This window comes from Diceros bicornis, chromosome X (genome assembly GCF_020826845.1).
Source record: "Diceros bicornis minor isolate mBicDic1 chromosome X, mDicBic1.mat.cur, whole genome shotgun sequence".
In the NCBI taxonomy this organism is placed as follows: domain Eukaryota; kingdom Metazoa; phylum Chordata; class Mammalia; order Perissodactyla; family Rhinocerotidae; genus Diceros; species Diceros bicornis.
In genome coordinates this window covers 181,459-208,021 of record NC_080781.1, presented here as the reverse complement: position 1 = coordinate 208,021, position 26,563 = coordinate 181,459, and the positions used below count along the sequence as shown (strand labels likewise).

At 56.0% G+C, this 26,563-nt stretch overlaps 1 protein-coding gene across 2 annotated transcripts in view; it reads left to right on the top strand.

The window, feature by feature from the left end:
- Positions 1-594: 594 nt before the first annotated feature.
- The window catches only part of PPP2R3B (protein phosphatase 2 regulatory subunit B''beta), a 64,733-nt gene continuing 38,764 nt past the window's right edge, over positions 595-26,563 (top strand). For both annotated transcript variants that reach the window (XM_058535351.1, XM_058535350.1), the window contains exon 1: positions 595-1,002. In XM_058535351.1, coding sequence (XP_058391334.1) covers positions 721-1,002 — 282 coding nt within the window. In that variant the 5' untranslated portion in view covers positions 595-720. The remainder of the gene's footprint in view (positions 1,003-26,563) is intronic.

The window sequence follows — 26,563 nt, the reverse complement described above, 5'->3', positions numbered from 1 at the left end:
CCGGCCCGAGTGTCCGCGCAGCGCTTCAGGGAGGGCGCCGGCTTCCTGAGCCCGCCGGCCGGGCCGCCGCCTCCTCCCCGGACCCGGACCCGAACCCGAACCCGAACCCCGCCGGCCGGGCCGCCGCCTCCTCCCCGGACCCGAACCCGAACCCGAACCCCGCCGGCCGGGCCGCCGCCTCCTCCCCGGACCCGAACCCGAACCCGAACCCCGCCGGCCGGGCCGCCGCCTCCTCCCCGGACCCCAGATCCCAGACCTGCAACTCCGCCGGGCCGCCGCCTCCTCTCCGGACCCGAACCCGAACCCCACCGGCCGGGCCGCCGCCTCCAGCCCGGACCCCAGATCCCAGACCTGTATCTCCAACGGGCCGCCGTCTTCTCCCCGGACCTGAACCCCACCGGGCCGGGCCGCCGCCTCCAACCTGGACCTCAAGTCCCAGACCTGCACCCCTTCCCCTGACCCCATGCCCGCGCCCCGCCCCCTCCCGTGACCGCGCCCCGCCCCCTCCCGTGACCCCGGGCCCGCGCCCCGCCCCCTCCCGTGACCCCGGGCCCGCGCCCCGTGTCCTCCCCGGATCCCGGGCCCGCGCCCCGCCCCCGGGCTCGTTCCCCTCCGCGGCCGTGGTCTGCACCGCCGAGGTCCCTCCGGGCCGGACTTGGCCGCCGGCGTCGGGCGCGCGTGCCGCAGGAGAGCCCGCGGGGAGGAGGGCGAGCCTCGGAGATGCCGCCCGGCAAGGTGCTGCAGCCGGTGCTGAAGATGAAGGTGGACGAGCTGTTCCTGTGCTGGCTGAGCGAGTCCAGCACGCAGAGCATGCTCCGGGGCTGCCTGCAGAGCATCCAGACGCCCGCGGGCGCCGAGCGGGGCGCCGGGGACGCCGGCCAGCCCGGGCCCCCGTGGGCAGCCCCGGCCCCCGCGTCCGCCGCGCTGCCGCTGGGCGCCGCCTCGGGCCCCAGGGTCGCGCCGCACGCTCGCGGGGCCCGCAGGTCCGCTAGCCCGAGAGTGGTGAGTGCCCCTTCCTTCCGCTCGCACCTGCGACGGTGACTCGGGCCGCGTGCGGCGTGGGGCGCGCAGAGGACGGACGGCAGCCGTGACGGCGCGTTCACAGACAGTCTGGTGCCCCAGATTCTGCAAAATGCTGTCGTTGGCCCGGTCCCCCGTCGGTGGCAATTTGGAGTTTGTTTCAAATTTTCTAGGTCGGTGTTAGTTACCCGCTTAGCGATTTCCCCTACTCGGCTTGAACCGAGCGGTTTTGCCCCAGATTGGTCTCGTTTTATCCCTCATTTGTCTCCGATAATTACAGCTGGACAGCGGTGTGTTACAGAAAAGGTGCTTTCTGACGTGGAATACTGTGTCCGCGTAAAGTAAGGAAACGTGGCCTCCAGGTGGTTGGTTCATAGTGAATGTAGGAGAATCATAGAATTTGTTCTAAAGCCTGAAATAGTGGAACTTGTTGATAACATTTAAAGTTTTCCAGTTGGAACCAGTGTCCCATCAGCAGCACTAAGCACGTCGTGAAGTGAGACTTCACTATCTGTCAGTGCAACAGTTTTCCAACCAAAATGGACCAGCCACTAAGGGGACGGTGAGAGCCAGATGTCCAGCCAAAGAGAACACGTTTTGCTCTAAGTTATTGGTGGTTTTCTGACACGCTCCAAGGGATGTAGCACATTTTCAGGGAAGTAAGTCCCCAAGGAGAATGGGAAGTAGACCAGAGGCAGCTTCACAGACCACCTGGGTGAGACCCCCCACACGTGCCCAGAAAGACGCTGGTGTGGGCCTGCGGCAGCGCGTGGCCCCCAGCACCCCCCGCTTCCGTGCGCTTTCCCTTGTCTTGTCTGAGTCCTCATTTTACTGAGGCCACGGGATCTGTGAGGAGGGCTGGGCTGAGAGAGCTTCCTCCAGTGGTGGCAGTTCTCTCCCTGCCCCAGGAGGCATTCATATTGGCAGTGCCCACGTCTTACTTAGCGAGCTGCCCTCTGTGTCGTTAAATATGTCTCAGGGACAGAGCCCCACACTCCTCTAAGGTAAATTCTTGAATTCCGTGACACCGTGACTTTGTGTGAATCATCCAGGACTGGAAGAATATACAGGTCAGCGCTGTGCAAAGATGGCAACTTGGATGCACGTGAAAGGAATATACTTCTGCACAGTGATAAGCTGCAAACAAGTGAGAATTAAGTTCCCTAAGTGTTCAAAGCAGGGAGAGGTCGTTTCTGCTTGGAGAGAGGGAGTGACTTGTGGGGTTTGGGGAGTGCACTGAATTGGGGGGGGGGGGCAGGGGGCAAAGGGAGGATATTCCAGGAAGGTAGTTCAGAGTGTGAAGATCAGATGTTGAGTCCTGCTCAGACCAGAGCAGTCTGACAGCGGAAGGCAGGCTGCCAAGCCCGGACCGTGCCGTGATGGCCGGAATGGGAGGGGTACAGAATTCGGGGCTGAGGAGTCTGCGCTTGGTTCCACGGCTGGCTGCTCAGGCTTCTGAAGGGTGACGGATTCAGTGCATGGAGCCACTGAGATAGAGCAGCCTAAGACAGGAGTGAAGAGGCTTGGCCCCTGGCCTGGCCGGGGGTGCAGGGAGCAGAAGCTTGAGGATGACAGAGAGGCGGCGGGAATTGCTGACGGAGGCAGGGCGAATTTAAAGATCCCTCTGCTTTGCTGTGCACCACACCAGACAGAGTAAATCAGCACGAGGAACCAGTTTGGAGCGAGACCAGAATGATTTTCCCTTAAACGTCCCCAGAGGTTTCGATAAGCAGCGCTTGATCTCCTCTGGGACCTGAAGTTACCCTGAAACATGTCTGAACGTATTCAGAATTTGTGGACTGCTTTAGCTGAATAACCCAAAGGGACCTATCTGTCTATCGGGACAAAATGGGAAGAGCTCATTCCTGTACTCCCCCTAAATGCGGCGTGCGAGGCAGCGTTAACAAAACCTGATTCCCAACCACAGACCCTGGCAGGGGCGGGGCGATGCCCAGGGGCCCCGGGACGAGGTTTTCATAGGTAATAGACCTTTCCTCAAGTGCACAGACGCGTCCAAGACTGAGCGTGAGGCGCCTGGCCGTTCCTTGTCACCGTCGGCCCGTCTAGTTCCCCAGGTAATAGTAAGAGGAGGCACGCTCCCCGTGGAGATAGTGCACGGTGCGTCCCAGAACGACGCGTGATTCGGGCTGGGGTTGCTGTGTGGTGTTACCCGCCCCAGGATGTCACAGTGGGGACGTGGCATTCTGTGTTTGGCAAACATCCTATGTAAAGGGGCACTAGGAAGGTCCCCTTCCCATCCTTATGGAGGGACAATGGTGCTCGGGGGCAGAGAGTGCACACCCAGTGTGTCTGTGCCGATGGTGCCAACCAGGATGCTACTACCGGCAGAAACCTTAGCGTGCTTTTAGAGTAAGTCCTTGCGAAGGGAAAGGAGAGCTTAATGTGGATGAGCTGTTTCTTCACATGCCTAATAACCCAGGGACGACTCGGGAGGAGAAGGTCAAGGTTCAGGCCAGGGGCGCCTCGATTGACCCTGCACATTTCCTTCTCTTTGACCACATCCCAGGACTCAGCCCTGGGTTCCCTTGAGCTGGTGGGATGCGACTTTCATGTTTAAAGGAGAATGAAAAAGGATGCTCTAATGAAATGCAGTTTCTTAACTCGGGTCTTAACACGCCCAGTGACTGGTTCAGAACCCTGGCAGGGAGGGAGCCCGATTCCCCTCCAGTTGTGTAAGCCCCAGCAACCTTCTCCTTTAGATGAATTCATGCTTCAGAGACATCTGATGGGAAAGCAATTTCATACATACTTAAACGTGCAGTGTGGGATTTTGGGGGCTTTTTTGAAGAAATGTAAGTCTTTTTGTAATGCAAATATATTTTTATTTAATACTAGCTTATTAAAATATAAATTAATTTCTGGGGCCGGACCAGTGGTGTAGTGGTTAAGTGCGTGCTCTCTGCTTCGGTGGTCTGCGGTTCGCACGTTCGGATCCCGGGCATGGACCGATGCACCACTTGTCAGGCCGTGCTGTGGTGGCGTCCCATATAAAGTGGAGGAAGACGGGCACAGACATTAGCCCAGGGCCAGTCTTCCTCAGCAAAAAGAGGAGGATTGGCAGTTATTAGCACAGGGCCGATCTTTCTCACACACACACAGAATATATGTATATAAAAATTAATTTTAATTAATTTACTAATAATTTAACCTCAATCTTTAGTCATTAAGTAGAATGAACATGTAGCTATAGCTCTGTGATGGGAGTCAGTATGGGGCAGCTACATCAGGTGACAAAACTAATAAGAATTCTTAAATTTCTGTTAGTCTCCAGAGTTTCAGAGCATTTTCAGTTCGCACGTTTGAGACAGGAGCGACTTATTATCCTTTGAGGACTTTGTTAAGAGCTGTGCTAATGCGTATAGGCGTCAGGACGCTTTCGTTGATTGTAAGCATCAGTAAACAACGTTTTGGCTGTGAAATCTGGCATTCCGGAAATATTTAGGAGGCTTCTTGACAAATACAGTTTCTGCCACATTCTCTTGTACACTTCCATGTAAGTATTTTGCTCCAAGAAATGCATCATTAATTTCAGAGTAGTGTTCATACATAAAATGCTAGGAGAAAGTCCTGAATTGGTTTTTTTAAGAACAAATAGGAAGTGGGTAAGAGTCATGTGAGGCCACACCTGCTGAGGTGGCGGGAGGGGGCAGGGTCCTGGACCCAGCCCTCAGGTCCCACCTGGGAGCAGACCCAGCCGGTGTCTCCTCCCTGCCCCGTGCAGCCCCCAGGACCGTGGGGATCAGCGGAGTGTGGAGAAGCCAGGTCCTCTCTGCTGTATCTCGTCCCCACAAGTACTTTCACTTGTTTCCAGCTCAAAAGAGCATGTGCGTCCTTCAGGAAGTCCTGGTCCGGGAGTCCTGACTTAGCTCTGGCTTAGTTCTCAGCTGTCCTGGTTCCAGAACCCTGGTCCTGGAGCTCTGATTTAGGAGCCCTTGTTCAGGACTCCTGACTTACTCTGGGATGCTTCTGGTCTATCCCTGGTTCCAGAGTCCTGCCTGGTTCAGAAGCCCTGGTCCTGGATCCCTGATTTGGGAGCCCTGGTTCAGGAGTTCTGGTTCGGGAGTCCTGACTTAGTTCTGGGTTAGTTTTGGTCTATCTCTGATTCAAGAGTCCTGGTTCGGTAGTCCTGACCGAGCTCTGGGTTAGTTCTGGTCCGTTCCTGGTTCAGGAGTCCTGACCCAGCTCTGGGTTAGTTCTGGTCCGTCCCTGGTTCGGGAGTCCTGACCCAGCTCTGGGTTAGTTCTGGTCCGTCCCTGGTTTGGGAGGCCTGACCGAGCTCTGGGTTAGTTCAGGAGGCCTGACTCAGCCCTGGGTTAGTTCTGGTCCATCCTCGGTTCAGGAGTCCTGACTGAGCTCTGGGTTAGTTCTGGTCCGTCCCTGGTTTGGGAGGCCTGACCGAGCTCTGGGTTAGTTCGGGAGTCCTGACTGAGCTCTGGGTTAGTTCTGGTCCGTCCCTGGTTCTGGAGTCCTGACTAAGTTCTGGGTTAGTTCTGGTCTATCCTCAGTTCGGGAGGCCTGACCGAGCTCTGGGTTAGTTCAGGAGGCCTGCCTCAGCCCTGGGTTAGTTCTGATCTGTCTCTGGCTTACGAGTCCTGGTTTCTCTGGTTCACGTGGTTGGTCCTGGTCTACAGGGGAGGTGAAGGCATGGCTGGAGAGACCTGTGGGCTCCCTAACCTTGACATATCCCACAGGCTGGTCTTGTCGCCATGGCCCAGAGATGGGGTCCGTGATCCCTCTAGGCACCCCCGTGATGGGTGAGGGGGCCATCTGAACAGAGCAGAGGAGGGGGTCTCAATCCAGGCTTTCCCCATCCCAGAGGAGGGTCACCAGCAGAGACCCCCGGTGGTGTGCGTGCGGAAGGTGGAGGTCTCCGTCGGTGGTTACTCAGATTCCGCCGTCTTTCAGCAAATTCTGTGTTTGAAGGATTTTAATGACTGTTTCGTTTAGATAAAACTGTAGACACCCCCCGCCACCCTCGCTTTCTGATATGGTTGCCTAAGATTTAAGTTCGTTTTACTGGTTTTTGCTTCAGTTTTATCAGTAGTCAAGGCAGTACTGTGGGAAGGGCTCAGGTTGGGGCCAGAGTAGCAGGGGCTTTCATAACCTTTGAGGAGCTTTTTTTTTTTAATTTCTTTTTTTCTTTTTTTTTTTTTTTGGCGAGGAAGATCAGCCTTGAGCTAACATCCATTGCCGATCCTCCTCTTTTTGCTGAGGAAGACTGGCCCTGGGCTAACATCTGTGCCCATCTTCCTCTACTTTATATGGGACGCCGCCACAGCGTGCCTTGATGAGCGGTGCGTAGGTCCATGCCAAGGGTCCGAACCTGCGAACCCCAGGCCACCAAAGCAGAGCATGTGAACTTAACCACTACACCACTGGGCTGGCCCCTATTACTTTTCTTTAAAAATTATTTTATTGAGGTAATACTGGCTTACAACATCGTGTGATTTTAGGTGTACATTATTACGTATCAGTTTCTGTATCGACAGCACCTTGCTTACCCCCAGTAGTCTAGTTTCCATCCATCACCATACATATGTGCCCCTTTACTCCTTTCACCTACCCCTCCACCCCCTTCCCCTCTGGTAACCATCAATCTGTTCTCTCTGTCCCTGTGTTAGTTTATGTTACACAGATGAGTGAAATCACATGGTGTTTGTCTTTCTCCCTCTGACTTATTTCACTTAACATCATACCCTCAAGGTCCATCCATGTTGTCACACATGGGATGATTTCATCTTTTTTTATGGCCGAGTAGTATTCCATGGTGTATATATACCACATCTTCTTTATCCATTCATCAGTGGATGGACACTTGGGTTGCTTCCATGTCTTGGCTATTGTGAATAATGCTGCAATGAACATAGGGCTGCATAAATCTTTTTGTATTGTTGATTTCATGTTCTTTAGATAAATACCCAATAGTGGGATAGCTGGATCATATGGTATTTCTATTTTTAGTTTTTTCAGGAATTTCCATTCTGTTTTCCATAGCGGCCGCACCAGTTTGTACTCCCACCGGCAGTGTATGAGGGTTCCCTTTTCCCCACATCCTCGCCAAGAATTATTTTTTGTCTTGTTAATTATAGCCATTCTGACGGGTGTGAAGTGATATCTCATGTGTAGTTTGATCTGCATATCCCTCATAATTAATGATGTTCACCATCTTTTCATGTGCCTGTTGGCCATCTGTGTATCTTCCTTAGAAAAATGTCTATTTGTTCCTCTACCCATTTTTTGGTCAGGTTGTTAGTTTTTCTGTTGTTGAGTTGTATGAGTTCTTTATGTATTTTGGAAATTAACCCCTTGTCGGATATATGATTTGCCAATCTTTTCTCTCAGTTGGTGGGCTGTTTTTTCGTTTTGTTGATGGTTTCCTTTGCCTTGCAGAGGCTTTTCAGTCTGATGTAGTCCCATTTGTTTATTTTCTCTTTTGTTTCTCTTGCTTGAGTAGACTTGGTATTCCAAAAGATGCTGCTAAGACCAGTGTCAAAGAGTGTGCTGCCTGTATTTTCTTCTAGGAGTTTTGTGGTTTCAGGCCTTGCATTCAAGTCTTTAATCCATTTTGAGTTAATTTTTGTGTGTGGTGTAAGGTAATGGTCTACTTTCATTCTTTTGCATGTGGCTGTCCCATGTTCCCAAGACCGTTTATTGAGGAGACTTTCCTTTCTCCACTGTATGTTCTTAGCTACTTTGTCAAAGATTAGCTGTCCATAGATGTGTGGTTTTATTTCTGGGCTTTCAGTTCTATTCCCTTGATCTGTGTGTCTGTTTTTGTGCCAGTACCATGCTGTTTTGATTACTATTGCTTGGTAGTATATTTTGAAGTCAAGGATTGTGATGCCTCCAGCTTTGTTCTTTTTTCTCAGGATTGCTTTGGCTATTCAGGGTCTTTTGTTGCACCATATAAATTTTAGGATTCTTTGTTCTATTTCCGTGAAGAATGTCATTGGGATTCTGATTGGGATTGCATTGAATCTGTTGATTGCTTAGATAATAAGGACATTTTAACTGTTTATTCTTCCCATTCATGAGCATGGAATATCTTTCCATTTCTTTATGTCTTCTTTGATTTCTTTCAACAATGTCTTGTAGTTTTCACTGTACAGGTCTTTCACCTCCTGGGTTGAATTTATTCCTAGGTATGGTATACATTTTGTTGTGATTGTAAGTGGGATTGTATTCCTGACTTCTCTTTTTGCTAGTTTGTTGTCAGTGCCTAGAAAAAGAGCATTTTTGGAAAAGGTCCCCAGCAGAGAGAGCTGTAGGGTCCTGTGGTGTGTTGTGACCGTGTGAGGTGCTTGGGGACATGTGATGAGATCCTCGTGACCACCCCAGGGCCTGCCCAGCGGCTCTCCACCTGGGCGAGCGTCAGAATCCCCTGGAGGGCCCTGAGGACAGTTGGAAGGATGGATGGGAGGACCGTGAGGATGAATGGACAGACGGATGTGACGGCTGTTAGGACAGACCGACAGGAGGGCCTTGAGTATAGATGGGCAGATGGACGTAAGGGCTATTAGGACAGATGGACGGGAGTGCCCTGAGGATGGGTGGACAGATGGATGGGACAGCCCTGAGGATGGATGGACAGACAGGTGTGAGGGCTGTTAGGACAGATGGATGGGAGGGCCCTGAAGACGGACAGACAGATGTATGGGACAGCCCTGAGGATGGATGGACAGACAGGTGTGAGGGCTATTAGGACAGATGGACGGGAGGGCCCTGAGGACGGGTGGACAGATGAGCATGAGGGCTGTTAGGACAGACTGACGGAAGGGCCTTGAGTATGGATGGACAGATGGATGTAAGGGCTATTCGGACGGATGGACAGGAGGGCCCTGAGGACGGGTGTACAGAATGGGCATGAGGGCTGTTAGGACAGACGGACGGGAGGGCCCCGAAGATGGATGGGTGGGAGAGCCCTGAGGACAGATGGACAGATGGACGGACCCTGAGGATGGATGGACAGGTGGATGGGAGGGCCTTGAGTATAGATAGATAGATGGACGTGAGGGCTATTGGGACAGACGGACAGGAGAGCCCTGAGGACAGATGGACAGGTGGACGGGAGGGCCTTTAGTATGGATGGACAGATGGACATGAGGGCTATTAGGACAGATGGATGGGAGGGCTTTGAAAACAGTTGGCTGAGCCCCTTTCCAGATTTTCAGGTTCAGGGTCTGGGGTGTTAGGTGTGGAATTTGCATCTCTACCGTGTTCTCAGGGTCTCCTGCTGGCGGGGACCCCACGAGGGGGACCCCTCTTCTCAGGAGCGGGAGGCTGTGGCAGAGGACTCGTGAGCCACAGGGACCCGGGCCTGCCTGTTGACGCACACTCTTCATTTTGCCCCCGGAAGAGGGGATGCTGTAGGGAGTGCCGGCCGGAGAGGCCTGGGCAGTGCGTTCCTGCAGCGCTCCGAGGTGGCCTCCCATCGGGCACCGCGGTTGTATCCATGTGCCGTCAGGACAGGAGCGTCTGAAGGACCTTTTCTTGCTGGCTCGCTGCTGGTGACAGCCACAGAAAGCAGGAGTTAGGCTGGTGGCCTTGCCCGTGCACTCAGCAACAACTGAAGTTGAACCATCGTGCTGGGTTTCGTGAGAGACCATGTGCAGCAGGATTTCTGTGCTTTCTAAGTCCACGTTGTTCCTCTTTATGATCATTTTCTGGTTTAAATAACCCGATCCGATGTCTGGGTTTCTGTTTTTAAAGGATTAGATAGAAACTCAGTTCCTGTGGCTCAGAGCCCAGCCGTGAGGACAGACCTTCTCATGGAGGTTGAAACAAGCATGTCACTCTACAGCAGCGGTTCTCAGCTGGGGCAGCTTCGCCCCCCGGGAGACATGGGCAGTGTCGGGTTCACACAGGGGATGTGGGGTACCACTGGCACCTGGAGGGTGGATCCCAGGGATGGTGCTCAACACCTACAGTGCACAGGACGCCCCCAAAGGGCCTGCTCCTGCGTGCTTTGTGTGACTTCCACGTTCACACTCCCAGGCTGTGCTGGTCTCAGAGGGAACGGTGTCAGGACACGTACTGGTCACGTACTCAGAGTGTCATCTTCAGAGTTCACGGGTCTACCTGTCCTATTTACACTGCTAGGTTGGGGTTCAGGAAAACATTTTCTCACACAAAGGGACCCCCACGATAAGCCTTTGAAGTCTAGACATGCGTTCCAAAGGAGCATCAGTCTGTGCGCCATACACGAATTTTTATTCTAAAACGGGCTGTTTAAACAAATGCACGTTTAGTTAGGCAAGTGTGAAAAGCGAGGAGACTTTTGTGGAAACTGCATGAAAGTCTTGCCGCAGGGCCAGCCCTGTGGCTTAGCGGTTAAGCGCGCGCTCCGCTGCTGGCGACCCGGGTTCGGATCCCGGGCGCGCACTGACGCACTGCTTCTCCGGCCATGCTGAGGCCGCGTCCCACATACAGCAACTAGAAGGATGTGCAGCTACGACATACAACTATCTACTGGGACTTTGGGGGAAAAGAAATAAATAAAATTATTAAAAAAAAAAAAAAGTCTCAGGGCAGCTTCAGAGCCTGGAGGGCGACAGTGCCTTGCTCTGTGTCCCCGCGGGAGGAGGGGAGCAGTGACGTTCTCGCCCTCACCGGGCAGGGGTAGAGTTTTGACCCCTACATAAAGAACTGGGGGAGATGGTGGGCCTCGGGGCAGCCCTCACAGACTCCGAGCTCCCCGTCACGTGAGCTTGGTCACTGCAGCGTGCTTGCTCTCTGCCTCGTGGACCTGCCTGCTCTCCAGGCTGTTTCCCCCGCCGCGCTGCAGGCTCTGGGAGGAGGTGCGCTGGGCCTTTCCTGCTGAGCTGCGTGAGGTCGCTGCGTCCTAAAGCTCCTGGAAGGAGGAGTGAACCAGCTTTGTGAGGCCGAGTGGAGGGAGGAAGTAGGGACACAGGAGAGCAGGATGTGGAGCAGCAGAGAGAAGAGGGGCGGGCAGCCCCCTAGGAAGCTTCCACAGGAGGGAGGCAGTGGTGGGGGCGGTGCAGGCACTTGGGATCCTGGGCAGGTGGACGCCGGAGCAGCTGCCAGGTACCACAGGACCACCTGGGCCAGCCTGGGCGGAGGGGAGTGAAGGCAGCATACAGGGGGCTGCGCCAGGAGGTGAGGGCGCAGGGGCCATGTCGTGAGGTGAGGGGCGCAGGGGCCATGTCGGGACATGAAGGGGCAGGGGCCGCGTCGGGAGGTGGGCACGGGGGCCGCATCGGGAGGTGAGGGGTGTGGGAGGTAGGGGGCACGGGGGTCCTGTTGGGAGGTGAGAGTTGCGGGAGGTGGGGGCGCGGGGGCCATGTCGGGAGGTGGGGTCACGGGGGTGGGGAGGTGTGGGGCGCGGGGGCTCCATCCAGAGATGAGGGTGCGCGTTGTTGGGTGCGCGTTGGCTGCTTCCGGAGGTGGCATTAGGGGCTCTGTCAGAAGGTAGGGTATGGGGCTCCGTGAGGAGGTGATGTTTGAGGGTCCGGGTCGGAGGCAGGTCAGTCAGCATCTTGGCGTGTGTGCCTCCACGCACATTTAAGGCAGTTCTCCTTCCTAAATGCACAGAATATAAAATCAGTGTTGCAGATTAGTTGATCCTTTCAGACGGCTTTATTTACGTCAGCATCTCCTCTGTTCCTTAGACCTTCAGGGGGAGGCCGCTGACTGCGGGGGCTCCTCCTCAGGCCTGCTGCCCGCAGAGCTCTGATGCCCCCCTGAGGCCTGCGCCCCGGGCCCAGGCTCGGGTGTGACCGGATACCTGGGTGCTCTCCAGCAACCGTGAAGCTGGTGAGGGTGCCGTCCTGGGCCGCTAGCCGTCTCTCCCGCTTTGCAGTGGGCCTGCCTGGTCAGTGAGCTCGTCTGTTGGGGGGTCTGTCCCAGCTCTGCAGTGTGCAGAGACACAGCAGTGCAGCCCCTCGGCAGGTACAATGTTGTGATGCCGGCTGTTGGAACAATTATAGAGTTTATTTTTGAGGATAGGCAGAATCCTACTGCCTTCCCATTTAGGATTCAAAAGACATTCAAGGGTGTGTTCAAAACTCTCTGGTGCTGACTCGTGGCTTCCACCATGTTCCCCGAGCAGCCAGTGTTGTTAGAATGTAGTGTGTTTCCAGAGAAGTCTTCTGCAGCTGCAGGCAGGTTTGTAACAGCCGCACCACGTGTAAGTGACATGCCGTAAAGCTCACCGACTTTCAGTGCAACGTTTTCTTTCCTTCTCCTCGCCCAGGAGGGCTCCACAGATGGAGGTCCCCGGATGTCTCTCTGTTGATGGGTCTGGGCTTACTTCCGGTTGTGAGCTGTCATGATTAATCCTGCCAAGGACGTTCGCATGTCAGTCTGTGTGTGCACCTGTGTTTTCATTTCTCTTAGGTGGATACCTCAAGCGGACGTCCTTTGCATTCCGTAGACTTTTTAGGATGCTGTTGTCAGTCTTTATGTAAAAAGCCTGCTGAGGTTTTGGTGACGGTTGTCTCGACCTGCAGGTCACTGGGAGCACTGCCGTCCTGCAGTGCGGGGTCCTCCGGGCCACAAGCAAGAGCGTCTCTCGTTTACTGAGCTCTTGACTTCTTCTCAGCAGTGTGTGCTAGTTTGGTGTATAGCCTTCCTGAAGGGTTTTATTCTTTTTATGCTATTGTGAATGGAATTGTCTTCCTGTTTATAGAAACAGTAGTGATTTTTCCTTTTGGTCCTGTCTCCTGTGAACTTGTTGACCTCGATTCTTAGCTCTCGTAGTCAGAGACGCCTGAGGCTTTTCCACATACGGGCTCACGTTGTCTGTGAATAAACACCCTCCCACTTCTTCCCTCCCGGGCCGTATGCCTGTAATGTCTTCCTTGCCTGAGTGCTGTGGCTGGGCTGTCCAGTGCATCGTTCCCAGACATGCCGAGAGTGGACACCCCCACCCCGTCCCGTCCTGGGTGGAAAGCATCCAGTCTTCCTCCAGGATGGTGTTAGTTACGGATGTTTTCTAGATGCCCTTTACCGGGTTGAGGAAGTCTCCTGATATTCCTAGTCCGTCATTAACATGAATGGGTGTTAACTCTTGTCACGTTCTTTATAACCTCGTGATTAGTAATACGGTGTTTTGTCAATTGATTTTTGGATGTGAAACCAACCTCGCTTCTTTGGATAAACCCCATTTTGTCGTAATTAATAATCCCTGTTATGTGTTGCTGGGTTCTGCCTACTGATGTTTTGTGTGCGATCTGTGTGTCTGTGGTCAGGGGGACATCCGTCCAGTCTCTTCTCCTGTGATGTCCTTGGCTTTGGTGTCGTGGTAACACTGGCCTCATGAAATGGGTTGGAAACTGTTTCCCCTCTCTCTGTTTTCTGCAAGAGTGTGTGCAAGATTGCTATCATTTCTTTCTTAAAATGCTTTATAAAATGTAGGCAGGGTGGTAATTCTGGTCTCTATTCCTCCGTTTGGTCTGAAAGCAGAAGTCTGACCTTCATTTTTGAGAGATACTCTCCTGGGTGTCAGATTCCAGACCACAGAGCAAGTCTGAACGAGTATCAGAAACTCCCCGTCCTGCTCACCACATGCTGTAATCACAGTGCAGTTCAGAGATCACGGCTGGAAGGTACGTCTGGAAACGTTAAGAACAGACTTCTGAAATAACTGTCGGTCAGAGGAGAAGTCGTTGTGGGCGTTATAACAGATTGCTCAGAGGCGCACGAGAATGCAGACGTTTCCCCGCTCCTCACGTATTTCCGTCCTGTCTTGGAGAGCGTGCGCGGCCGCCTTCTTGTCCTTTTTAGGAGCCTGGGAGACAGGAGATGCGACCAGAGCCCGGGGTTGGTGCCTTTTCCTCCCACACGGCAGCTGACTAAATACGGCGCTCTGCAGACGGCTCTCGGAGCTCATTTTCGGGAATACTTATTCTATGTTATTTACACTAAATTGTGGAAAATAAATCACCTCTGTTTTTCTGGCCAACATTTGGCTCGGTGCTGAGAGAATTATGGGATGAGCACGGGGGAGGGGAGTCGTCTTGTCCCCATTGGACGCAGGGCGTCACAGCCAGGAAGGAGACGCCAGGCCACAGAGATGCCCTTGGCCCGTTGCCCACCCCAGGGCCCCGCACGGAGCCGGTGGGCGCTGTGCACGTCCAGGTTCATGGTAGTTTTTCACAAGCGTTTTCCCAGAGAGCAGCTGCCCCCTCGCCCCATGGCAGTGGGCTCTGTCCGCTTCTCTTGAGGGTGTCTTCAGACTGGCCCTGACAGGCGTCTGAAACGCAAGGGCCTGGGCTGCTTCAACAAGGTCACAAAAATGGGGGATGTGTTGTCTCTGCACGTGCTGAGTGACTTATGTTCCTAAAAGCTCCCATGGTGTGTGGCTTTCAGAACCGTCACTGCCGTGGGGACAAATGTTCTCCATCTGGGAAGTGGCCTGAATTCAGCAGTCAACCCAGGCCTACGTTCTCCTGCCTGCCCGTCTCAGGCCTGTTCCATCCCTACCAGCCTTGTGACCTGGGCACTTCACCTCCGTGCCTCAGTCTCCCCATTTGTAAATGGCAGTCTAACCCACCTCCTGGGCTGTTGGGAGGGTTTGCACTGGCTCTTGGGGAAAGACTTGTTTAAAAATTAGTCAGGGGGCTGGCCCAGTGGTGCAAGCGGTTAAGTGCGCGCGCTCCGCTGTGGTGGCCTGGGGTTTGCCGGTTGGGATCCCGGGCGTGCACCGACGCACTGCTTGCCAAGCTATGCTGTGGCTGCGTCTCATATAAAGTAGAGGAAGATGGGCACGGATGTTAGCTCAGGGCCAGTCTTCCTCAGCAAAAAGAGGAGGATTGGCAGATGTTAGCTCAGGGCCGATCTTCCTCACAAAAAATAAAAAATAAATAAATATAAAAAAATAAAAATTAGTCAGAAGGTGGGGTCTGGGGATCTCTCTGCCTCTCCCTCCCTCCCTCTCTCCCTCTCCGCCCCCATAAATGGCCTTTGAGACTTTGATGAACTATTCGTCTTTCCCCAAAGTTTATTTAGAAGTGGACAAATGAGGAAAAGATTTCTTTTCTCTATTTGGATTAAAATTTCTGGTTTGTAGCCATTTTTTAATTGAACCAGTTAGGTCTCACTTTCTGTACACCCCTCACTACTGTCCTTGGCACGTGAGTACTCGTATCAACTACAGAATTTAAAACAAACAACCACTAGGGACACTGAATCTGAACGGTAGACTTTGCGTAACCTGGCCACACCACCAGCCGTGAACCAGCCAGTCCCGTGGGTTTCTTCTGGGTCACCCTCTGCCTCCCGTGCTCTGGTCACTCACTGCCCAGCAGTGTATCAGTTAGCTGTGCCACGTAGACAGCCCACCCTCATTTAGAACTGAACGCCTTCTCTGAGCTCACAAACCCGTGGTGGGCGGTGTGGGCCGAGCTCAGCTGGGCGGTTCTGCCTCTGTGGTCAGCGGGACAGCTCGTCTGCTGAGCGTGGGCTCTGTCTCCAGCCCGCCAGCCCCGTGTGTCATGGCAGGGGCTCTCCAAGAGCCGTGAGGGGGTGCTGATGCACGAGCACCCTCCAGTCTGTGCCAGCACCGGGACGTAAGGCCGCCCGGTCAGCCAAGGCCAGTCACATGCCAAGGCCAGCTCTGAGTGGGGGACACATGCTCCGCCTCCTCGTGGGACCAGCTGCAACGTCACGTCGCAGGGCGTGGGGGGCCGGCAGGGGAGGACCTGGCCGTTTTTTCAAGCTACACGAATGGCCTCTCTTCTCAAGGGTTTGTAGGGAAGGAGGGAAGAAGAATACATGAGCAGGTGTGGCCTGTCATGGGCAGAAGCCCAGCGCCCAGCGACAGGACCGTGCCTGTCTGGGAAGTGTCCTGGGCCCCCGCTGCCCCAGGGCTGACCTGATGCGAGGCTCCCGTCCTGATAGCAGAGGTCTGCTCCTGAGTCTGGTCTGTCCCGGGAGCGTGGTGCTGCATGGCCATCCTGCGTGTGGCCTCTGGGTCTCAAAGCACCCAGAATTCCTGCCCTGCGGCCTTGCACCCCTGTGGATCACATGACACCTCGTTTTACTATCGCCTTGTGGTTTTATACATTGCTCTGTCTGTCTGCTTGGGGAACTGGGAGGGGGTCAGCGGCAGACTTCTGAGTCCTCAAGGACGTTGGACGAGTGGGGAAGAAGGATGGAACGGGGCGGAGAGATGGGAGACAGGCAAAGAGGAAGAAATGAGAGGGGCCGCTCCCTACAGGAGTTTGAGAGGAATGGGGGGTGCGGAAGAGGGGATGGGAAGGGAAAGGCTCTGTGCTGTGTGACCCCACAGATGACATGCTGGAGAGGAAGAGCTGGGGTACAGGGAGAGGACGAGCGTTGTGGGGCCGGGCGGGGGAAGGGTGGGGGAAGAGATGGAGCACAGGGGATTTTAGGGCAGTGGAAGGACTCTGTACGAGACCATGGTGGTGGATACACGTCATTACGCACCTGTCCAAACCCACAGAGTGTGCAACACCAGGATGAGCCCTCGTGGAAACTGTGGGCCTCAGTGAGTAACAGTGTGTCCACGCTGGCTCATCAGTTGTTACAGATGAACCACACTGACGCAGGATGTTAATGCTGGGGGAACTGTGCGCAGGGCGTGGTTGAGATGGTACCCGGGAGCTGTGTACCTTCTGCTCCGTGTCTGTAAACCTAACACTGCTCAGGAAAAGATGACGTCTCTAGAGAGAGAGGGGGAGGGGACGTGGACTACGAAGCCTCTTTATCCTTGGAGGGGCCTCGCCACCACCAGGGTCATCTCCTGGACACCTTCGTCCCCTGGGGTGGGGAAAGACAGGCTGTGTCCACCTGGGGGGCCACCAGGAGAGCTGCGGGCCGGGAGGCGTCCCTGGGGCCCTGTGACGTCTGGGAGGACGCAGCTCCACCCGTCTTGTGGGGGGACGCAGCTCCACCCGTCCTGCCGTGTGAGGCTGCTTCAGAAGGGGCCAGCGTCTGGAGCCTGCGGCCTCAGGCCAGTGGGGCTGCGCGGGGTCTGCGGGTGCTTGTTTTCAGGACTCCCGTGTTTCTGGGTTTGCTTTTCTACACAAGCACAAACTCCCCACTGTGTGTTGGGCTGAGCTCTCCAGGAGCGCAGGGAGCTGGACTGTTTTCTCTGCGTGTGGCCGCTGTGCCTGGCTTGTAGTGGACGCTCCATCAACCTCCGTGGAAGAAAGGAGAGGGAGTGAGGGAGGGAAGGAGGGGGGACGAGGACAGGGAGAGGCAGAGACAAATGAAATCCCGCCCTCTTCCTCTTGGGGCGGGGGAAGAAAGTGGAGACAAAGCGGGGAGGGGAGCCAGCGCACTTGCTCGGTTCTGATCTGTAGGGAAGACCCTGCCTTGTGGGCCAGGACGCAGCCAGGCACCTGCCCAGGGGCTGGGGCCGAGGGGCGGCGGGGTGAGCAGGCCCCAGATGGGGTCTCAGAGCGCAGGCCGTCGGGGACCCCAGTGAGGCGCTGCCCCGGCCAGGCTGCGCTTCCTCACGGAAATCGGGCCATCCTGTGCTTGGGAGGGAGGAGGGCCTGCGAGAGATTTCTCTAGACGGCTGGTTGCCGGAACCTAGTCCTCACTTGAGACCCGGGTGTTTGTGTGCTGGCACACGGCAGTCCTGGTGTCCTGCCGTCCAGAGCAGAGCCATACGCACACAGTGCATGTCCCGTCTAAAGGGCTTCTTGGAGGGCAGGAGGGGGATCCCCTAAGTTCACTGTGTCCTCACCCGTTTCATATCCTCCAGCATTTTGGTTCTGTGTCAGTGGGTGTGGGCCGGGTCCTGAGGCTCTGCTCTGCTGCTGGTTAATGTCTGTGTTACTTCTGAGAGATTCTTCCAGAACTGTCTCGGGTTCAGGAGGCGGGACCGCCCCCAGGCTTTGTGCTGGTAGCACCTGCCGGGCCTGGGAGTCAGCTTCCATAGCACCTCTTCCCTTGCTCGTGGGCGGAAGGGGGCGCCCTGGGGTGTTAGTGCATCCGCATTCCAGGTTCTGCGTCCACCTGCTCCCTCTGCCCGATTTACATTTACATCACCAGCCCTTACGTGACATTCCACATTGTTACCTTCTGTTGTGGTTACACTCTACACTGTCGTGACATGCTACATTATTGTTACATTCTACAGCGTGGTTACATTCTACACTGTCCTTACATTCTTTATTGCTGTTACATTCTGCATAATCTCGTAGAAGGGCATGAAAACTATAGAATCCTGAAGACACCTCCCATCTCGATTTTTGGAAAGAAAACTTTCAAGTGTCCTTTGCAGTATAAGTGTGTTTTCTGGACCCTTAAAGTACAGGGAGAGGGGGCGGTGCATGCAGACCCCCTGTGTTTTTGGCGTGTTTTGGGGGAGGGAACAGCCGCCTCGTCTGCATCTGGGGGTGTCAGCACGGAACTCGCACCGCCAGCGAGCTCTGTAACGGGTTCCGCTCTGTCTCGGGCAGGCTTTGCTTCTCCGGAGAGCGCCTCCTCCCTGCCTCCCGAGAACCAGGAGGCGGCATCCGCAGATCCTCTGTCCTTGCTGCCCTGTCCTTCCGGGCTGAGCTGTGGACTGGGTCTCTGTGCAGAGAGCTGCCCCCCGCCCTGCCTCCCGCGCCCAGCAGCCGCTCGGCAGGAACAGCTCCGGGAGCTGCGCGCCTGTCTGCTCCCTCCTGCACAGCCCGCCTGCCTGCCGGGAGGGGTGGCTCGAGGCCGCCTTCCCCCACCCTCCCGCCATGTGTCCTCCTCAGCCTGTGGAATGCACGCGGCCCGGGGCCGGCCCCCAGAGCGCCTGGCCGGCGACGCATGGAGCGCGCTGAGCCCGGCCGCCCGGACCGTCCCGCCGGGCACAGCTGCCGTCCCGAGCCCGCCGGCCCCGGCCAGGCCCAGCCCCGAGAGCGCGGCGCCCCGCCCGGGCTGCGGCGGTCCGCGCGCGTGGACATGCGGGTCCGGGAGCTGTCGCTGCGCCAGGACCCCGACCTGAGGCAGGAGCTGGCTTCGCTGGCCCGCGGCTGCGACTTCGTGCTGCCCTCGCGGTTCAAGAAGAGGCTCAAGGCCTTCCAGCAGGTCCAGGTCTGCCGTGCGCCTCGTCTCGGCCCCTTACCAGCCCCTCACTGGGCCCGCATGAGGTCGGGGCCGGGCGCTGCTTGTAGCGGCCGTGCCTGTTCCTCCCGGGACAGCCCGCATCGGTCCACACAGAGAACCCGGTGTCCCGTGTGAGGTCTGCTGGGCAGAGCTCCTGAGAAAGACCACCAGCTCCTGTCCTGGAGGTCAGCAGCGCACACCCGCTGCGCAGTCAGGACAGTGGAGTGGTGTGGGCCGGGGCCGTCTGGACAGGTTTCAGCTGCGGGTAGTGGCTTCACCTACTGGATGCCTGGTGAAGCCTTCCCCGTGGGTACTGGTGCGTCTGTGAGGGTGCGGCAGTGTTGGCACGCACGGCCCTCTTTGCTTTGCGTTTTCAGAGGGCTTCTAGAGACATTCCCGTACCACACCCGCTCCGGTGCGCAGTTCAGTGTTTTTAGTAACTAATGGGCTTTTCAACTTCCTCTCGCTGCTCATAACGTTCCGAGAGTAAAACCTGCCTTGATGTCTGTACCTTGGGGTTGTTTTATGAGTTAGTGTAAGGCGACCACGTAATTTACAAGCGTGAGGCTTCCCGTGACCACCCGGAATCAGATTGTAACGTGAAGTTTTCTCCGTGGCCGTATCTCGTCCTCGCCTTGCCCTCTGGTGTGGGGTGCTGGGGGACAGGACAGGGGTGCCAGGGGACAGGGGTGCCAGGGGACAGGACTGTGGGGCCTGAGGGCAGGGGTGTCAGGGGACAGGACCGCAGGGCATGGGGGCAGGGGTGCTGGGGGACAGGACCACAGGGCGTGGGGGCAGGGGTGCCGGGGGACAGGACAGGGGTGCCGGGGGACAGGACTTCGGGGCGTGGGGGCACGACCTCTCCTCATGCTGCTCGCCCAAACGCCACGCATCTTGCGGTTAAACATTTGCATTTTCCCTTCGGGCCGGGAGTTAATGTCATGTTGTGGCCTAAAAAAAAAATGACATTGAATCAAACCGGGCTGTTTGGGGGAAAAAAAAGACCTGCTTTCTGGTGATAGTTTAATTGGAATTTTTTCTAGGATCACATCTGAACTTTTACACAGCCTTTCTGACTACTGTTTTCCAACTTCTGAAATCTTGTCTGCAGCTAGGTGATGGCTGTAAGTCTTGTTTTTAAGGAAAGTGTGTTTAAAATCATGTTAATTTGGAGACCTTGAGAGTGGAATGAACTGCCCAGTGATCTTGTTTTAGACGACAGGAGAGCGGGTGTCTGGTAGTTAACGTTTCCCCTGAATGGTTGGCTGGGATGTTTGCGAGACTCGGAAGTCTTTCCAGCTTCCAGCAGGATGCTTGTGACTTGATGTCCAGGGCTCCCGGCTGCGGGCAGAGCCCGTTCATGGAAGTCTGCCTTGTTTTAGGATGGCTGTTTATCTTAAAATCACTTTTTGGGAATCAAACTCTGAATTCCTTTGACAGGAAGTTGTTTCACGTTACAGAAAACGTGTTTCGACGTTGTTTTTCAGCAGTGACAGCATATGTCGTGTGATGTGAGTGTTCCCTGAGGTGCAGGGCAGGAATCAGAGCCTCTTTGTGTGTGTGTGTGAGGAAGATTAGCTAACGTCTATGCCAATCCTCCTCTTTTTTTTGCTGTGGAAGGTCAGCCCTGAGCTGACAGATGTGCCCATCCTCCTCCACCTTGTGTGTGGGACACTGCCACAGCGTGGCTTGATGAGTGGTGCGTAGGTCTGCGCACGGGATCCGAACCTGCGAACCCCAGGCCACCAAAGCAGAGCACGCAAAGTTAACCGCTACACCACCAGGCCGGCCCCCTGGAGTGTCTTTTTGTTGGGGGAGTGCTGGGGAAGCAGGAGAAGCTTCCTGGCTTCTGTTACCTCAGGATGTTAGAGTGTGGTTTCGGGACATAGCCTTGGGTGGGTCAGCACATGTCCTCAGTAGAGTAGGGGCTGTGGGAGAGGGTGGGGGTGGAGGGAGATGGTGTAGGGCTATGGGAGATGGTGGGGGGCTGTGAGACATGGTGGGGAGTGAGGGAGATGGTGGGGGTTTGTGGGAGAGGGTGGGGGGCTGTGGGACATGGTGGGGAGTGAGGGAGATGGTGGAGGGCTGTGGGAGAGGGTGGGGGGCTATGGGACATGGTAGGGAGTGAGGGAGAGGGTGGAGGGCTGTGGGAGAGGGTGGGGGGCTGTGGGACATGGTAGGGAGTGAGGGAGATGGTGGAGGGCTGTGGGAGAGGGTGGGGAGCTGTGGGACATGGTGGGGAGTGAGGGAGATGGTGGGGGGCTGTGGGAGAGGGTAGGGGTGGAGGGAGATGGTGTAGGGCTATGGGAGATGGTGGGGGGCTGTGGGACATGGTGGGGAGTGAGGGAGATGGTGGGGGGCTGTGGGAGAGGGTGGGGGGCTGTGGGACATGGTGGGGAGTGAGGGAGATGGTGGGGGGCTGTGGGAGAGGGTGGGGGGCTGTGGGACATGGTGGGGAGTGAGGGAGATGGTGGGGGGCTGTGGGAGATGGTGGGGGGCTGTGGTACATGGTGGGGAGTGAGGGAGATGGTGGGGGGCTGTGGGAGAGGGTGGGGGGCTGTGGGACATGGGGAGTGAGGGAGATGGTGGGGGGCTGTGGGACATGGTGGGGGGCTGTGGTACATGGTGGGGAGTGAGGGAGATGGTGGGGCGCTGTGGGAGAGGGTGGGGGGCTGTGGTACATGGTGGGGAGTGAGGGAGATGGTGGGGGGCTGTGGGACATGGTGGGGAGTGAGGGAGATGGTGGGGGGCTGTGGGACATGGTGGGGAGTGAGGGAGATGGTGGGGGACTGTGGGAGAGGGTGGGGGCTGTGGGACATGGTAGGGAGTGAGGGAGATGGTGCGGGGCTGTGGGAGAGGGTGGGGGGCTGTGGGACATGGTGGGGAGTGAGGGAGATGGTGCGGGGCTGTGGGAGAGGGTGGGGGGCTGTGGGACATGGTGGGGAGTGAGGGAGATGGTGGGGGGCTGTGGGAGAGGGTGGGGGGCTGTGGGACATGGTGGGGAGTGAGGGAGATGGTGGGGGGCTGTGGGACATGGTGGGGAGTGAGGGAGGTGGTGGGGGGCTGTGGGAGAGGGTGGGGGCTGTGGGACATGGTGGGGAGTGAGGGAGATGGTGGGGGGCTGTGGGACATGGTGGGGAGTGAGGGAGATGGTGGGGGGCTGTGGGAGAGGGTGGGGGGCTGTGGGACATGGTGGGGAGTGAGGGAGAGGGTGGGGGCTGTGGGACATGGTGGGGAGTGAGGGAGAGGGTGGGGGCTGTGGGACATGGTGGGGAGTGAGGGAGATGGTGGGGGGCTGTGGGAGAGGGTGGGGGGCTGTGGGACATGGTGGGGAGTGAGGGAGGTGGTGGGGGGCTGTGGGAGAGGGTGGGGGTGAGGGAGATAGTGGAGTGTGCAGGGAGAGGGTGGTGCATGGAGGGAGATGCTTCAGGCATGACAGCACACTGCCGGCTCGGGATGTCGCTGCTGGAGTGGAGCCGGAGGACGGTTGGAGCGTGGCTGTGTTATCCAGAGCCGGAGCTCTCCGGCTCCGTAGTCCGCGTCTGCCCACCCGCCCCGCCTGTGGGCTCTCGGGCCTCCGCACGCTGAGCAGCACCGAGAGCCCTAGATGGTCCAGTGCAGTGCCCCTTAGACCTTGTCCTGGGCCATTCTGGCCCGGGACGGCTGCTCAGCTGTCCAGCCCAAGCTGGGTGCTGACTGTCTCGTTCCCTGGGGAATGGAATTGCCCACTCTCCACACACAGGCTCAGGGCGTGCGTGACTGATGCCTCTGCTCCCCACGCTCCTCCACTCTATCACCTCGCTGTGGTCCCGTCCATGCCCGTCCAGCCTCCCTGCAGGGTCCTTCAGGTGGGCGCAGACCCCACAGAGTGCCATTCCAGACCCCAGTGTGGCCATCCCCCAGGTGACAGCCTGCACTTTGAGCTCACTTCCCCTCCCTGTGGGGACAGCCTGGCCTCCGGGCTCTGCCTGTCCCAGACATCACGTTGCCGTTGCCGGGGTCCCAGGAGTCGGAAGTGGCCCCAGTTCTGTGAGGCTGTGGACGCAAGCTCTTCTCGCAGGCCACTCCAGACCCAGACACATGCACGCTCCCGTGGGAGCCCATCCTATAGCTGAGGCTGCAGAGCCGACCTGACGTCTCTGGCGGTGCCAGGGAGCCCTGGCCTTGTTGTAGCCCGTCGGCCCCGCCTGCTCAGCCTGGCTCCCTTGTCTGTCTCAGCGTTTGCAATCCAGCCCTGTTCACTCCTGTGGACCCGGACACCCCTGGAGGCCTCCCCTCTAAGCCAGTGCCCCTCGTGTGGTGGAGAGAGGACCTGTAATTACACAAACCCCTGTGTAGGGCCTGGCTTTCTCATCTTCATTTTTGGCTTCTCTGTTTTAAACTCTGACCTTTGGCTACCATCTGTCCGTGCAGTATGTCATTTGCACGTTTATTTGGCAAGCCTCCTGCCAGCTGGCATGGAGGGGTCCACGGGAGTGGAGAAGAAAGCTCACGGCCTGCAGGGGGCTCCCATCTAGGGGCAGCGTCTTTGTGGGCCTGAGCTCGCCTGGAATCCACGTGCCCCCCCGCCGAGCTCCGAAGCCCGGTCCCAGGGCCTGGTCCCAGAGCATCATCCCAGGGCCTCGTCCCAGAGCATCGTCCCCGGGCCTGGCTGCTGCATCTGGTCTGAGGCTGGGTCCACCTAGGATGCTGATCCGCTTTGCTGCCCCAGCCCAGCGTACCTCTCCCTGGCCTGCTCTTGTTCCCTCGCCGTGCTCTGACTCCCAGGTTTTACTGCCCGTCCTGGCTGATTGGAGTTGGAGGGTCACGTCCAACGTCCCAGCACACGCCCTTTGACCCCTCTGAGATCTGACCGTCTGAGGCTACAGATGTGTCCCCAAAGACACACGCCTCCACTGATTTCTGGTGGGATTTACCTACACCCTCAGGGCACCGACTTCTATGCAAAAAGAGACAGCATTTGTTTTATACCAAGGCTTGTTTTTAGTGGAACGTGGACTGTTTTCCACCACTGTGTTCTGGAAGGCCGAGGGGCATGTCTGCGGTCTCAGGAGTTGTGATGAGTCAGGGAGTGAGTGTCTCGGTGCCCTCTACAGAAATAGCTCTCTGTGAGGCCGGTGCCGTCTTTATCAGCGCTCTGGGGGAGACACGCTGCAGGAGGCACACATCGGGGGCATGTTGAGTGGGATCTGAGGCACAAGGCTTTGGGGACCAAATGCCCCCTTGTCTGGTGTCATTATTTAAGAGGCCTGAGTCCTACTTCAGAATTCTTCTCTCCCTCCCTCCCTGCCTCCCTCCCTCCCTCTCTCTCTCTCTCTCTCTCTCTCACACACACACACACACACACACACACACACATGTATATGTTGCTACTTTTGTTCATCCTTGATGTCCACCTCATCTCCTGGAGGTCAGGGCACGCTCCCCACGGTTCCTTCAGAATCTGCTGAGGCCTGTTCTGTGGCCCGGGAGGTGACCGGCACCCGAGTGTGCCCTGCGTGTTGGAAAAGAATGTGTGTTCTGCAGCTGTGCTGGGGCCGTGGGCTATTTCTGTCCTGGAGATTAAACTTGTAAATCTTCCGTGTCCGCACCAGGCTGTTTTGTTTCTCGTTGTCCGGTCAGCTCCGTTGGCTGGGCCCGGCCTCCCTGGGGGCTGGATCTCTGCGTTTCCCCAGCAGCGTGTGCCTTGTCTGTGCAGGGGCTCCGAGGGATGGCACTGGCCAGCTCAGAATGGTCGTCGCTTCCCGGGATCGCCCTCTGGCATGACCTGGTCACCCTGTCTCTCTAGTAGTGTCCAGACCTTCCATCTACTGTATGGCCGTCAATATGGCCTGGTCTCTCCTTTTCCATCTTATAAAAAGATTTTCAACTCTGCGTCCTTAAGTCTTATATGTGTCTCTTATAAACAGATATTTTGCTCTTTTTCCAGTCTGATCTTTGACTTTTAACTGGAGCATTTAGTCCATTTACATTTATTATGACTCTTAATCCGTCTGGATTTATTGGCACTATCTTACTTTGTGTTTCTCTTTATTCTCTCCTTTCTTGCCTCCCTTTTCTCTTTTCCTCTTCTAGTTGGGAGTATACCCTTGCTACTAGGTGACTGCTTATCCTAGACATGTCAATTACTTAATTTTTCTAGGTGCAAAGTTAATATCTTCAGCCTCCAGCTCAAAACCCTCAGACACCTCAGTTCCCTGACCCGTTTCATTTTACTCTATTGTTGTTGCCTTGAGAGGGTTTGTAGAGAGAAATAAAATGCCGTTCTCATTACTGATTTCTGTGGTCAGCGTGTTGAGATTTACCCCCACAGACACCACTTCCTCGCAGTTCAGACCTCCTGTCACGAGCACATTGCTTCTACCAGACGGACAATCCTCAGCGTTTCCTTGAACGAGTGTCTGCTGATGGCAAACTCACTTCTGCTTTTTGTTTCCTTCTGGTCTGAAATTGTCTCTGTGTTAGTCTCGTCACAGACACCCTCACAGGAGGCGGAGTGTGGGTTGGCACTGTTCTCCTCCAGCTCTGGTGTCTGTTGTTTCTGTCAAGAAGCTGACTGCAGGGCTTACTGTTCGCTCCTTTGAAGACAATCTCCTTTTTGTTTCGTTTCGTTTTCCTGTGGTGGCTTTTGAAGATCTGCCACTGTCTCTGGTGTTCTCTCTCGTCGTCAGCTGTCCAGTGCGGTCTTTTAGGATTCTGGCTTGGGGTCCATTGGGTCCTCAGGTCTTTGGACGTGTCTCCAGCTCCGTGGGCTGCGTTCTGAACACTTGCTTCTCTTCTCTCTCCCGGTTCACGAATCTCTCCTGAGCTGCGCTGATCTGCTCTTTAGCCCAGTCGCCAAGTGTGTTTTCTGTTCTTCTAGAAGTTTTATTTGGGTCTGTCTTGAATCTCCTCGCTCTTGTGTCTTCAAGCCTCTTTTATTTCTTGAGCTGTATGAAGCATAGTGGCTGTACAGTCTCATGATGCCGGAGTCCAGAGCCTTCCTGGGTTCAGTCCTCTCCTTTCTGCCGGCTCTCCCTCCTGGTGCCTTATTTCCATGTGTGTTTGGTGAGTTTTGACCAGGAACTGCTCATTTTGCTTGGAACTTGGGGAGTTCTTTGAGTCTGAGATGAGGAAGCTCTTGCTGCTTCCAGGCACTGCCAGTCTGGGGCAACTTGCCGTTTTTGGCTTGAGGATTTGGGACCATCCAGATGGTGTAAATTTGGTTTGCAAACTTGAGTGAGAGTCTGCTGGGCTGTGACTTCTCAGGAGGTTGTCCCCCCACCGCCGGCTCCTTGACACAGCACCAGGTTGGGGGCCGACAATTTTCCTTTCATTTCTGGGGTCTGGGGTGGGTGGGAATTTATCTCTAGTTCATCCTTCTCCCTGAAGGTGCAGCCCTCTGGGATGCCCCTTAGGGGGCAGCCTCCTCTGAGGACGCTGGATTGTGCCTCCTGTCCCCCGAGCTCTGCAAGTATGTGAAGTGATAGTCACGTCACCTCTTTGGCCCACGCCCCTGATGGCAAAACGT